This window comes from Octopus sinensis, linkage group LG12, assembly GCF_006345805.1.
Source record: "Octopus sinensis linkage group LG12, ASM634580v1, whole genome shotgun sequence".
In the NCBI taxonomy this organism is placed as follows: Eukaryota; Metazoa; Mollusca; class Cephalopoda; order Octopoda; family Octopodidae; genus Octopus; species Octopus sinensis.
In genome coordinates, this window is record NC_043008.1 from 9318527 (window position 1) to 9334376 (window position 15850).

The window sequence follows — 15850 nt, forward strand, 5'->3', positions numbered from 1 at the left end:
TTGCCCTTGTTGCCCTGGCAACGCCCTTTCTAGCCGAACCGACACCAAATATAATAACCTTGTTATTTTATTTCCTGCAGTTTCACAGCATTATTCTTTTATATGCATATCGCCTGCCACAACAACATTAGAATACGTAAAAATGTGTTCATTTGTTACGAATTGCTATTCTCACGTTACACAGTATTTTTTTTTTCGAAACTTTTGAGCAACACCCTAAAAAGAGCCCTTAATCCCCAACCCTGATTTGGGTGTGTGCGTGCGTACGCGCGTTTATTAATAATTCTTTACAATTTTGCCATAAGGCCAGAAATTTTAGGGAAAGAAGGGATTTGCCGATTACGTTGACCCCCATTGATCAACTGGTACTTATTTTGGCTTGCCTACACAACTGTGCATCCCACCCACGACCACCACCACTGACTTTGTTTCATCGTAACTTTCAGGAAAATGGATATTTTCCTAACGAAATTTTCTTCGTATATGCTTCAGAGGGTATAGATCTGCCCACGGTGGGCGTGGGTGGAAGTACCGCCCGCTTTGGGACCCACTGATCTATATATATACCTTCTGTGTTGGTCTTTGGTAAGCAATAAACAATTTAAGCTCCCGTCAAACTGTCCAATCAAAGCCAGAATGGAAAACGGACGGATGATGATGATGATGATGTCGAAAGAATTTATAACTCTACTGTGACATAAAGTATTGATTTCTTACATGTGGCTACGACTTCGAAAGGTAAAGGGTAACAAGACTGCGTAAGATAACTTTCTTTATTGGCCACACAGGGCTGGACACAGAGGGGACAAGTACAAATGTAGAGCTTTTCTTCTCGGAGGTGGAAAAGGAAAAAGAAGAAAAAAAGGAAACAAATGTAAAATTTCTATGAAAAGGGATCGGAAAAAAAAAAAAGCGATCAAAAGGGATCGTGTATCACAGTAAGAAAAAAAAAAATTTTTCAAAGTAACAAAAAAGATTTGGTTCATCCGTGGAAAGAAAAGCCTACAGAAAAGACCACGGTAACCTCAGGCAGGGAGGAAATAAACACATGAGAGCAAAGTGCTCTCTCTCTCTCTCTTTTACGATTTACAGGATCATACTCAAAGTGGTTTCGTCACTCGCACGCACCATCTTTGCTACATTCACCCACCTTTTTTTGAAACTTTCACGAGACAAAACCTGCCTTTCCAAGACTGTGTAAGATAACATGCTTTACCAAAGAACATAAGACGTGTAAGAGAAATGACTGGGACTGAAAAATTGAAACTAAGTTGTTTGTTCAACTCCCTGCGAATCTATTTAAAATCTTTTATGTTCAACAATATGATTGAGAGATCCTTCCTGTGTCACAATCGTAAGGTGTAACATCTGTGGTAAATTATTAACCAAGAACTCGTGTTCCGTCAACACCGGCGGTGTTGGTTAATTAAGCATGGCGAAGTGCTTGTGTTTTGTGTCTCGTCTTCTTCTGTCGCCAAAATCTGTTTTTCCTATCCACCCGTCAGTTATTATTTCCAGTCGTGGTTATGCAAGGAAACAGCGATTACCACCAAACCCTCTTGAATTACCGACAGAAAAAGAGGAAATGACATTGATGGACCCCGACAACGACCTGGACGAGTGTTTTGATGATTATTATAACAGCCCCGACAACAAACTTCGGTCGAAATTTGATATCAAAAAGTACGTATTGTGCATTTGATGTTCGGAAACTGCAGTAGTGTGTGTGTGTATGTGTGTGATACGTTTATTTGAAGGTGTATAAGCTTATGGTGGTTAATAGGATCTAGATATTAACCCTTAATAGTCGAGCCTGTGCTAATGGAGACCTCCGGCGCCCTTGACTAGCAGACCATATCGGGGATGGATTTCGGTATAAGTACTGCAAGTGGTAATAAATCTCTGAGCGAGTTATAAACAGTAGCTGCAACACATCATGACGTATATTTGCCATTTAAATATGGCTAACCCCTAAGGGTGGATGCTACTGTAGTTTGTAGCCCCAGGAGGACACCTCCTCCAGCTTGCTTTAGACACACTTTCTGTGCCCTATCGGTGTTTGCAAAGGCTTCCTTTTGCAAACACTGATAGGGGTTAGACATATTTAAATGGAAAATATACGTCATACTGGAAGTGGCTTTGTAAGAAAGTGGGTTTTTTTTTTATATATATATGGGGGTTAGGGTTAGGGGTGGGAGAAAAGGGTTTCTGTTATCTTCATAAATGTAAACAAAGCCACTTACGGTACTTATACCGAAATTCATGCTAAAACAACGGCCTTGACGCACAACACATGAACGAGGAAGCTTCTAGAGTGTCACTCAATCTGTTAGAAATAGCAGCTAAATTTCCTTCAATCGCAGTTTTCGTCCCCTTAAATAAGGAAGCGTACATTGGATACTCAACATGTGAAAACTGAAGATGGAATGGTGGAGTTCTGGTTTAGGCACCCCATGTAACCCCTCAGAACTTTTTTATGTTTTTTGAATTATCAGAAAAATTTTGCGAATTTGTGTTCTACACACGGGGATTTATACGATTATAGAATTTTTTAAAAAAAACAATTTAAAGTATGGGCAGTTCGAAATTTTGGCTTAAATCCCAGCAATGGACTAGTAAATGTATGGGGAGAAAAATATTGAAAAACGTCAATTCATGTCAGAGTGACCAAGAAATGAGGAAGGTATCAAGTGGTCGTGAGATGTGCTAAAAATAACAGCCAAATAACCCTTAAATCACACAAAATATTTATTCTTTTATATTTGTTTTTGTTCAAAGCCACTTCCTTCCAATATCACTCCTCCCCTCTTAAGGGATCTCTTGTCTTACAAATTACTTGACCTTGACAGTGCTGTTGCCACATAGAACCCATCCAATCCATTCTGTAATGTGATTGGTGTTTGGAAGGGCATCCAACGTGTAAAATCCATACCAAAACAGACTTTGCCAGTGCTGGTGCCACAGAAAGCATGCAGGTTATTCTGTAAAGTGGTTAGCATTAGGAAGGAACCCAGCTGTAAAAACTATACCAAAACGGACCTTGGAAGTAGAATGAAAAGAGCTGTTGTTGTGTAACCCCAGGTCAGCTCTGATATGAATATTCCGTCAAGCAAGTCAAGCGACCTTGTACAGGGTCCATTGCTGGTGCCATATAAAAAACATGCAGTCCACTCTGTAACGGGGTTGACATTAGGAAGGGCATCCAGCTGTGAAAACCATGCCAAAACAGAAAGTGGGGCTAGGTACAGTCTTCTGGCTTACCAGCTCCTGTTATGCTGTCCAACCCATACCAGAGCATGGAAGATGGGCCTTAAATGATGATGAATACTTCCAGAACACAATGATAAATAAAGTATGAAGTCAAGACATTATTGGAAGTAAATACTGTAGAGCTTATATATTGGTGTAGGAGTGTCTGTGTGGTAAGTAGCTTGCTTACCAGCCACATGGTTCCAGGTTCAGTCCCACTGCGTGGCACCTTGGGCAAGTGTCTTCTACTATAGCGTCGGGCCGACCAAAGCCTTGTGAGTGGATTTGATAGATGGAAACTGAAAGAAGCCTGTCGTATGTATATATATATATATGTGTGTGTGTTTGTGTATATGTTTGTGTCTGTGTTTGTTCCACCAACATCGCTTGACAACCGATGCTGGTGTGTTTACGTCCCCATAACTTAGCAGTTCGGCATAAGAGACCGATAGAATAAGCACTAGGCTTACAAAGAATAAGTTCTGGGGTTGATTTGCTTGACTAAAAAGGCGGTGCTCCAGCATGGCCACAGTCAAATGACTGAAACAAGTAAAAGAGTGTATGAAACTGTAAAAATGGAATCTTATTTGAGAAATTAAAAATTTTTTCTTTGTCTTACTTGCAGGATAATTAATCAGGAGAAGAAGAAGGTAAAACTAAAGATCTTAGAACGCAAATACTTCAAGACTCCCCAAGAAGCAAACTTCCTAACATGGAGGGCGAAAGAACAAATTCGTTTCTTAAATGCCGAATATCCTGAAGAATGGACACTTGAAAGACTGTCTCAGAGCTTTCCTATTAGCAAAACTGGTTTAATTAAATTGCTGTCTTCTACTTATGTGATGGATTCTGAGAAAATTTTAAAACATGATTCCAATGTAAAAAAGAGGTGGAAAAAGCTGAATGCAGAACTGTCCTTAAATGAAAGGGTCGTTAGTCCTGAATTCAAACATTTGATAGAATCAGGTAAATTGGAATTACTGAAAAATGCCGGAGGTTTAATGGAAGCTCCCAAATTGCCTTCTGAAATGCATAATGTATCAACGAAAAATTCTGAAAAGAAAATGGGTAGATTTGAAAGTATTTTACAAAATTATGAAAGATTTTCTGAAAAGCAAAACTATATTTGTAATACTAGCAACAAACAAGATTTGGTTAAGCTGATGCCAGAAGAGCAAGATACAGGTGCCAAGATACCTATTGAAGAGTATAACGAGTCAAAGCTAGATTGGTCGTCTATTGATTATGAAATTAAAGAAACTGATGTCCGAGCAAGAAATTCTCATTTAGAACCTTCAGAAAACCTTGCTAATCAAATTACAGAAGAATACCTGAAAAATGCTCCAAGAAAAATACGGAGAAAAATAAAGAGTGGCGATATTAGTTTGTCTGATCTGACTTACTTGGAGGCTTATCAGTTAATTGGCACCGAAAAGGTAAAGGATATCGAAACATCATCACAGACCAAAACTAATTACGAAAATGAACAACATTCAGAACACAACAGGGATTCACTGTTGGAGGAATTACTCTCTAAGTCAACATCCAGTGCTATACCTGTTGCAGGTAGTCACGAGAGAATGCCTGATTTTTCTGGTTTTACTGTTGATGATTTTGTAAATATACCTGAACATGTTAAAGGATCAAAGGGAACCGTATACAAAAAGGATAATGCATATTATGATGAGTATGGGGAGTTTTTATACAAAGTGCCAATTAGCGAATAAACTAAAAATATTTTTTATTAAAATTTGTAAAGACAGATAAATTAAATATATCTTTTTGTGTCCTCGTTTGAAATCCTACGGAAATTGAGTCTGTATTTTGTCTTTCAATAAAATGATACCAGGCAATGTATTTGAGTTGATAAAATAAATAATAATAATAATGAAATAATTGTATACAGTGCTCAGGTGCACCACAACTTGTCAAAAGTGTGTATAAAGTATATGCAGTGATGTACAAATGTCTGGAAAGCGAACAGTGTATGAGTCAGATACATACTTGCGTATTTATGGAGGGGGAGAAAATCAGGTGTAGTGTTGGCGAATCTCAGGAAGCATGGAAGGTTTGAAGGATGCAGTGCTCCGACAACTAACAACTGATGCTGGCAGTTTGTTCCATGCTTCAGCAACTCTCAGCATGAAAAAATGTTTCTGAAAGTCATGGGAGCTGTGCTGTTTTCTGACTTTGTAAACATGTCCACAGGTGTTAGACAGATGGAGTTTGAAAAGGTGCTCAGAGTTATTGTTAGTAAGATGGTTAATAATTTTATGGGTGTCTGCCAAGTCAGCTGCCAGACGTTGGAGTTTCAAAGTGTCCATGCCCAGGGAAGTAAGGCGTTCAGAATAATATTAGTGTGGTGTGTTCATTATGTCAACATCTACTTCGTGTCACAAAACACAAACATCACATCTCTTAAATTATCATATAGCATGAATCCTAGAAATTCTAAAACAAATTTTTGGAAATGGTGAAATCTCAAAATGGACAATACTACTCTAAGAACTGTAGAACTTAAAAACTCAGAAGACATTAAAAGACAAACATGCAAATTGAATGTATTGAACAGAAGTTATAAAAAAATAGTCCTAAACACATGTTACAAGTAAAACAGAAAATAATATAATAAGGAACAATCAACCTAGAACTGTAAACAGATTAAGGAACGTTACTATCTAACAACCTGTAAAACATACTCAAAATACAGAAATGTACTCTTTTTACTCTTTTACTTGTTTCAGTCATTTGATTGTGGCCATCCTGGAGCACTGCCTTTAGTGGATCGAGCAAATCAACCCCAAGACTTATTCTTTGTAAGCCTAGTACTTGTTCTATCAGTCTCTTTTGCCGAACCGCTGAAGTTGAGGGGTCGTAAACACACCAGCATCGGTTGTCAAGCAATGTTGGTGGGGACAGATACAGACACACAAATATATACACACACATACATACATACATATATATATATATATATATATATACATATATACGATGGGCTTCTTTCAGTTTCAGTCTACCAAATCCACTGACAAGGCTTTGGTCGGCCCGAGGCTCTAGTAGAAGATACTTGCCCAAAGTGCCATGCAGTGGGAATGAACCCAGAACCATGTGGCTGGTAAGCAAACTACTTACCACACAGCCATTGCTGCACCTACTCCTGTAGTTAATATAAACCAAATGTAATCTAATGGAATAACGTATCACTTTAACTATTAGACTTCAATCATTTTAAAACTACATGACACGGGAATAAACCAATGCAAACCAATATCTCTCTCTCTCTTTTACTTGTTTCAGTCATTTGACTGCGGCCATGCTGGAGCACCGCCTTTAGTTGAGCAAATCGACCCTGGACTTATTCTTTGTAAGCCTAGTACTTATTCTATTGGTTGCCTTTGCCGAACCGCTAAGTGACGGGGACATAAACACACCAGCATCAGTTGTCAAGCAATGCTAGGGGGACTAACACACACACACACATATACATATATACGACAGGCTTCTTTCAGTTTCCGTCTACCAAATCCACTCACAAGGCATTGGTCGGCCCGGGGCTATAGCAGAAGACACTTGCCCAAGATGCCACGCAGTGGGACTGAACCCGGAACCATGTGGTTGGTAAGCAAGCTACTTACCACACAGCCACTCCTGCGCCTATGATCTGTTAACCTTTTTGCTACCATATTTCTGTTGAGATGCTCTGTGTTTCTTTCAATTAATTTTAAATATAACAAAGAAGTTAGTAAAATAACTTTATCATTAAGTTAGTGTTAGAAACATAAATTGTGACTAAGATTTAGTGGAAGATTTTAATTCAGATGTCTTGCAAACAACTCGCACATGCAAGTGTTACCAGTTAAAAGCTCCGTATACTGGAAGCTAGCAAGTGTATGGGGTCATCAAGAGAGAATGCGCGCCGTTTTGGGGCCTACCTCTCAACGGCATCAATGCGCACCGGCCCCCCTCACTGATATGAGGCCCCGCTTGCTAGATCAGCTGGTTATGAAGAACTCAATATCCTTCTAGCCATTGCTCATCGTCTCTTTTTAACCAAATCCAGTGGCTAGCCTTCTCCACTGTAGATTGGATATCAGTCATGGTGGTATTGACTTTAAGATGAGTTAGGCCTAGCGATAACAACAGTCGTCTCACGCTGTGTCCAACAAACCCTCTACATCCGACTTCGATAGGAAAATGTTCCGCTTTCCAGCCTGCGTCTTCACATTCCTCGAGGAGGTTTTCATAACGGTTCAATTTTCGAGCCCAAGCAGTGTCTATATTATCTTCATGAGGAACCGTTTTGTAAACACAACATTTGTATTACAAAGTCAGAGGCAGTTTCAGGTACATTGGTATCAAAAAGGTTAAATATAAACCTTAATTATAGAAATATAAACTGAACCACAAAAGAAATGTCGCACAGATACTAAAAAGAAACGGGTTTATTAACAGGATCTTTGACCAGCAGATTTTTAAAATAATTTCTATGTAACTAAAAAATTTTAAACTTCGTATACTGGTAGAATGTGTTTATAAAACATCTTTTTCTTATGGCATTCTTGAGAAAATTCTGTAGTTTGTAACATATTTGTTGTTTAATTTCTTGCATTTCGGCAACTTCAACCAATCAATGACGTCTATTGAGGTGAAAACATTTTCTGGAGGCGTCATATGAAAATGTCCCTGCTTTTTATGAGAAAAGAGATACCCTGTGGCCATAAACTTAGGGGTCACTCGTAAACAGAGCTAGATAAGAAAACCGTTCCCTCTTTAGTGTCCACCCATAATTATGACCCTAGTATCGATCTATTGCATTTCAATCTGTTTTAGGGGTGGGGGAAAAGGTATGTTTTTTTCTTCAGAGATGTAAATAAACCCAATCTGTTCCTTAAACGAATATATAATATGTAACAGGGACATTTTTATATGATGCCAGAAGTTAGAAAATCGCGGAAGTTGGAAAATCCTCGGAAATTTTCGACCAAATTTTCCAGAAGTTAGAATATCCTCGGAACTTTCCAGGAAGTTTTCGACCATTTTCCCGGAAGTTAGAGAGTCCTCGGAACTTTCCAGGAAATCTTAAACCAAATTTCCCAGCAGTTGGAAAATCCTCGGAAGTTTTCAACCAAATTTCCCAGAAGTTAGAAAATCCTCGAAACTTTCCTGGAAGTTTTCAACTAAATTTCCAGGAAGGTACAAAATCCTCGGAACTTTCCAGGAAGTTTTCGACCAAATGTCCCAGAAGTTAGAACATCCTCGGAACTTTCCAGGAAGTTAGAAAATCCTCGGAACTTTCCAGGAAGATTTCGAACAAATTTCCCACAAGTTAGAAAATCCTCGGGGCTTTCCAGGAAGTTTTCGACCAAATTTCACAGAAGTTAAAAAATCCTCGGAACTTTCCAGGAAGTTTTCGACCAAATTTCCCGGAAATTAGAACATCCTCGGAAGTTTCCAGAAAATTTTCGACCAAATTTCCCGGAAGTTAGAAAATCCTCGGAAGTTTTCGACCAAATTTCCCGGAAGTTAGAGAATAATAGTAATTCCTGGGAACTTTCCAGGAAGTTTTCGACCAATATTCAAAGAAGTAAGATAATCCTGTGAAATTCCCAAGTAGTTTTCAACCAAATTTCCAGGAAGTTACTAAATCCAAGGAACTTTCGATGAGGTTTTCGACCAATTTTCCAGAAAGTTAGAAAATCCTTGTGACCTTCCATGAAATCCTCAGAACTTTCCAGGAAGTTTTCAACCAAATTTCCAGGAAGTTAGAAAATCTTTGGAACTTTCCAGGAAGTTAGGAAATCGTCGGAACTTTCCTTGAAGTTCACTACCAACTTTCCAGGAAGTTAGGAAATCCTTTTATCTTTACCTGAAATCCTCGGAACTTTCCATTAAATGTTTAGGCTGATATCAACAACAAACAAGACGAAGACAAATATCCATGAAATGTAAATAATGTAACTAATGAAATAAATTTGTTTGAAATTTTAAGCTTTTTCCGTTGTTTTGTCCTACCACAGTATATATATATATACATATATATATATATATATGTGTGTGTGTGTGTGTGTATATATATATATACATATATGTATATGTATGTATATATATATATATACATATAATGTCATATTTTGATATTTATAATTATTTTTATGGACCATGTCCAATATTGGCAGATTTTCACAGTTCGCGGATTGCCTAGGAACGTAGCCCCCACGAATACTGGCTGACTATTGTATATCATTACTCTTTTTCCTGTTAAATAACTGATCACAAATTTATTTTGAAAGTCTAAACTCTATAATTTAGTAATCCTCTTCATAGAGTTATGTGAAAGATAGATTTAGACAAGATGAGATTAATATATTAAAATACCGATGTAAAGATTGTTAGCATTTAAAATATTTCAGTGGATTTAACAAAATTACGAAATCTAAGCGGGTCTTACATTTCTACAGAAGCACTTCATCACACATGCAATATAGGTATATTGCGGCTGGCATGTGTCGAAGGGTTTCATATTTATCCGGAATCAAGTCAATTTTTGAACAATGCTGCATTCTAGCCTTCTTTATATAGAAGACAATCTCCGTTACTTTGGGACCGACATTAAGAAAGTCATCTAGTTTATTCAGATAAGACTCTCAAGAAAAGTTTTACTATTTACAACCTTAAAATATTGGGCCATCCCATAAATAATGCAGTTTTTTTTTTATTGCATGAAGTAAAATTTGGAGGGGGAGAAGATAAACTACTAGCATCAGCTTCCAATAAAAGCAGGTAGTAATTTCACCCTCTCCTTATTCTTAGTGCAAGTTTTGAAGAGTGCAGTTCGATTTTAACAATTATTTTTTTCCAAGCTATAATGGAAGTGACAAAGGAGCATATTCGACATGTTTTGCATTATGCGTTCAATAATGACAACAACACAATGGAAACTGTGTGGAACATTAATACCGTATATGGGGATTGGACAATAAGCGTAAGCCAGTGTAATGGGTGGTTCCGGAAATCCTGAACCGGAAACTTACAGCCTAGAAGAGGAGCTGCGTCCTGGATAGAGCTCATTGAGGATGTCCTGCAAACCCTGCTTGAACAAAACCCCATTGTAACTGTTGAGGAACTAGCAAAGCATCTTGGATTTGGTCATTCAACCATACATCAACACCTGCATGCCACCAGAAAAGTCAGCAAATTGGGTCAATGGGTCCCTCACAAACTTTCCCAGTCAAATCGCATTTGGAGAGTGAATGTGTGCTCTTCCTTGCTGTCATGTCTCACGAATGAACCTTTCTTTGACCTAATAATGACTGGTGGCAAGAAATGGGTTCTCTATAAAAATGTCAAGTGCCGCAAACAGCAGGTAGGGAAAGGAGAAACACTGGTACCCACCTGGCTAAAAATGGTCGTCACCCACATAAGGTGTTGATATTTGTCTGGTGGAATATGAAAGGTTTAGTCCACTTTGAACTTTTAAACTCAAGCCAAATAATAACAAAGGAGATCTACTATGAGCAGCTTGAGCGGTTTGAGACATTGCTAGAAAAAAACCGACCACCTTTGGTTTCAATACGAAAGGTTTTCTTCTATCAGGATAATATTCGGCCACATACAGTGAGGATGAGATTCCAAAGGCTGGAGCAATTTGAATGGGAAACGATGCCCCACTCACCATATTCGCCAGACATTGCCCCATCTTATTATCATTTATTCTGCTGCCTTCAAAACCATTTGGAACGAAACAATAGGAATTCTCCAGACAAGATCAGAACAGTACTGATATTTTTCATCATGGACCAGTGAATTTTGGAAGAGGGGCCTTGCAATTATTTTATAAATCCTCGCTGTCTTTTTTCCTCGCTTACAACCTTGTGTAGTGGAGTAATAGGAGTAATAATTTAAATGGTTCATAGACCATTGGGGCCTACTTCTAGCAGACTGGTGTTGTAACCATTCAGCACCCTTATTATAAATTTCATATATATATATATATGGTTAATCCAAACATGAAAACACAAAGAGAAAACACAACAATGCGAGGACGTGGAACAAATATAGTATTATTGGACGCTCGGGAAGGAAGGGAAGAAGGAGGGCTTAATGTTTCGAGCAGAGCTCTTTGTCAGAAACATAGGAAAAGGAAAGATCCAAAGAAGGGAAGACGGAGGAAAAAAATCGTCAACGGTACACACACGGTCACATTATATATATATATAATATATATATATATATAGATAGGTAGATAGATATAGATATATATATATATATATATATAATATATATATATATATATATACATATATATACTAAATCAATCAAACATAAATCTTCATTCTGCTGATGTAATATATATATATGTATGTGTGTGTGTGTGTGTATCTATATATATATATATAAACATAGTTGTGTTTACACTCATATACATACACTCAGCACCTCACACTGCCACTTCTCCAATAACTGTTGCACACACACACACACACACACAATATGTCCAACTAACTTTATTCATCCATTCATTCATCCATGAGTTCTGTCCATCTGCTTGACTCTGTCTGTCCATCTGTCTCTGTGGTCATCTCTCTATCCGCATCCACACGCATCTCTGTGTCTTTCTCTTTATCTCTCTCTCTCTCTCTATTTATCTTTCTCTCTTTCTATAAATTTGTTTATTTCCTTCTTTCATCTCTTCTCTCTCTTGCTTCACACACACACAAATTAAACATTATATTTACACAGCCACTATTACTCACATAGATATACACACACAACAGCTAATTCTTATACACACACAACAGCTAACTCTTAGTATATACACATACATTTACTGAACACAATAATACGTATCTCAATATGTATAAATGTGTAGTGTGTATATAGTGCACAATGTATATATATATACACACCTTATGTTAAACACACACATAGTTTCACACACATGTTAGCTAAACAGAAAAACAGTCACACATAACACATACATATATACAGAAATATATGTATATACTCATACACGCATAACTGCATACTACAAACACTCACACATACACACACACACACACATACAGCTACATATATATACAAAAGCTCACATACTAATATATACACTACTGCATACATAGACAATTACAAGCATGCACAGATGTACACAGTGAGTTACACACACACACACACACACACACAATTATAGGCATAGTTTGTTACACACACTCACACACACACATACATACACACACATACACAGAGCAAGACATATACACAATTACACACACATTAACAGCTAAATGTATGTACAGCTACACATACACATCTATGCATGCAAACAGACACACATGCAGACACACACACATAGACATGCACATATACATATAGCAATATACATAGACACACACATAAACACTCACTCAAATTTGTGCACACATCCATACACAGTAAGACACATACACAATTACACACACATAAACAACTGCATACTCATACAGCTACACACATGTACATGTATACAGCAACATACACAGACACACACACACTCACACACGCTTATATGTATGCAATTACACACACATACAAATGCACATATATACGACAACATATAGACACATACACATAACTATGCACACAAACAAACGTACACATGCACAACAACATACACACACACATGCAAATATACATATATACAGCAACATACACAGACACACACACACTCACACACAAATGCACATATTACACTGACACACAGACACACATAACTACACACACAAGCAAATGCACACATACACAACTACAACAACAACAACACACACACTCAATTGTGCATATATATAGCAACATACACTGACACACACACACACACACACACACAAACAAATGTACGCAACAACAACAACACAAGCACACATACACATGCAAATGTGTATATATGTATAGCAACATACACACACACACGCACACATAATTACCCACACAAATAAATGCATGCAACTACAACAACACACACACACACACACACACACACACACACATGCAAATGTGTATATAAGTATAGCAACATACACTGACACCCACACCCACACACATGCACACACATAACTACACACACAAACAAATGCATGCAACTACAATGCACACACACACACACACGTAAATGTGCATATATATATATATAGAAACATACACTGACACACACACTCACACACACACACACACGCACACATAACTATACACACAAATAAATGCATGCAACTACAACAACAGACACACACACACACACGTAAATGTGCATATATATAGAAACATACACTGACACACACTCACACACACACGTACACAACTACACACACACACACACACACACATGTAAATGTGCATATATATATATAGAAACATACACTGACACACACACACACACACACTGACACACACACACACACACACACACACACACAACACACACACACACGCAACTACAACTACAACAAAAACAACACACACACATACACACCCATGCAAATGTGCATATATATATAGCAACATATACTGACACACACACACGCACACAAACAAATACATGCAACTACAACAACACACACACGCACACATACACACACACATGCAAATGTGCATATAAATATATAGCAACATACACTGACACACACACACAACTACACACAAACACACAACAACAACACACACACACACACACATGCACACATACACAACACACTCATAGCCACACACACACACACATAGATGTGCACACTTACACAGTCTCACTGACAACAACTACAGAGAGCCAAGCCCATCTGCCGCCCACTACAAGAGACTAACCATTAGCAGCAGCAGCAGCAGCAGCAACTAGACACCGGAGACCAAACCACTAGAGTGATGGCTAACACAAACCATGAGATTCTATGACAATGTAAGTTCTTTATTTATATTTGTCTCTCATTCTCTCCAGCTCTCTGCCTAACACTGTCCTTTCTTCTTATCTGGTTCTCTCTCTCTCTCTCACTCTCTTTTTCTCTTTCACTTTCTACATATCTATTTCTATGTCTGTCTATCTATCTGTCTCTCTATCAATCTATCTATCTATCTGTTTATCTATCTATCTATCTATCTATCTGTTTGTTTGTCTGCCTGTCTGTCGTTATCTCTTTATCTGACTGTCTATCTATCTGTCTATCTATCTGTCTATCTATCTATCTATCTATCTATCTATCTATCTATCTATCTATCTATCTATCTATCTATCTATCTGTCTGTCTGTCTATCGATCTATCTATCAATCTGTCTGTCTATCTGTTTACTTGTTTCTTACTCCCTGCTTCTCTCTCTCTCTAACTCACTCTTTCTCTCTCTCTCTCTCTCTCTCTCTCTCTCCAAAAAATACCCACACACATACACACACACATATCTATATATATATATCATATATATATGTACACACAGTTTTCTGTACGTATAATCTAAGAACATATAAAAACAAAGACAACACTCACACACATACTTGTGTCTATGTATGCGTGTGTATGCATGTGTGTGTGTATGAGTGAGCGTGTGTATGTGTTTTTAAGTATATTAGAAATTGTTTTTGAAGCTAATTAAAAGTAGCTGATAATATTCATTAAAACCGGAATTGAATACAGACAGGGAACCTTTACAAACCTTATTACACAGCTACAGAGAATGACTGTAACTTCGAAGTCTCACTGGGAATTGCTTGTCACGGAACGGTAAGCGGTTCTTGGTGAAACTTCATAGTTACAACCAGTCTGTATTTTTACATATACATACACATACAGGAGTGGCTGTGTGGTAAGTAGCTTGTTTACCAACCACATGGTTCCGGGTTCAGTCCCTCTGCGTGGCACCTTGGGCAAGTGCCTTCTACTATAGCCTCGGGCTGACCAAAGCCTTGTGAGTGGATTTGGTAGATGGAAACTGAAAGAAGCCCGTCGTATATATGTATATGTATATGTGGTGGGGGTGTATATGCTTGTGTGTCTGTGTTTGTTCCCTCCAACATCGCTTGACAACCGATGCTGGTGTGTTTATGTCACCGTTACTTAGCGGTTCAGCAAAAGAGACCGATAGAATAAGTACTGGGCTTACAAAAGAATAAGTCCCGGGGTCGAGTTGCTTGATTGAAGGTGGTGCTCCAGCTTGGCCGCAGTCAAATGACTGAAGCAAGTAAAAGAGTAAAAGAGTATACAGAAGCACATACACACACACACACACACACATATAAACATAAATGTGTGTGTGTGTGTATGTACATACTTACATACATACAGAGAAAAAGAAAATGAGCATTATAAATTCTATATGTATACATAAGAAGTTTTGAAACAAGCTAAGACTTGAAGAAAACCAGTTGAAAGCTAAACTTCTAGTTAACCCTTTCGTTACCGTATTTCTGTTGAGATGTTCTGTGTGTTTCTTTCAATTAATTGTAAATAGAACAAGGAATTTAGTAAAATAACTTAGTTATCATTCAGCTAGTTATCATTAAGCTAGCTTAGTGACAAAGGTTTGGTGGAAGATTTTAATTCAGAACTTATGAAAACAAGACATTTGTATTACAACGCCAGAACCTGTTTCA

General features: G+C 37.8%; 2 protein-coding genes across 2 annotated transcripts in view; both read left to right on the forward strand.

The window, feature by feature from the left end:
- Nucleotides 1-1399: 1399 nt before the first annotated feature.
- On the forward strand, nucleotides 1400-5106 carry LOC115218035. The gene is made up of 2 exons (XM_029787785.2): nucleotides 1400-1683; nucleotides 3875-5106. Exons 1-2 carry the CDS (start codon nucleotides 1433-1435, stop codon nucleotides 4974-4976), a joined length of 1353 nt encoding a protein of 450 aa, XP_029643645.1. The 5' UTR covers nucleotides 1400-1432; the 3' UTR covers nucleotides 4977-5106.
- Nucleotides 5107-14029: 8923 nt separating this feature from the next.
- The window catches only part of LOC115217979 (voltage-gated potassium channel subunit beta-2), a 258449-nt gene continuing 256628 nt past the window's right edge, over nucleotides 14030-15850 (forward strand). Inside the window, exon 1 of the mRNA XM_036507793.1 lies at nucleotides 14030-14167. The gene's annotated coding sequence lies outside the window, so the exon portion shown is untranslated. The remainder of the gene's footprint in view (nucleotides 14168-15850) is intronic.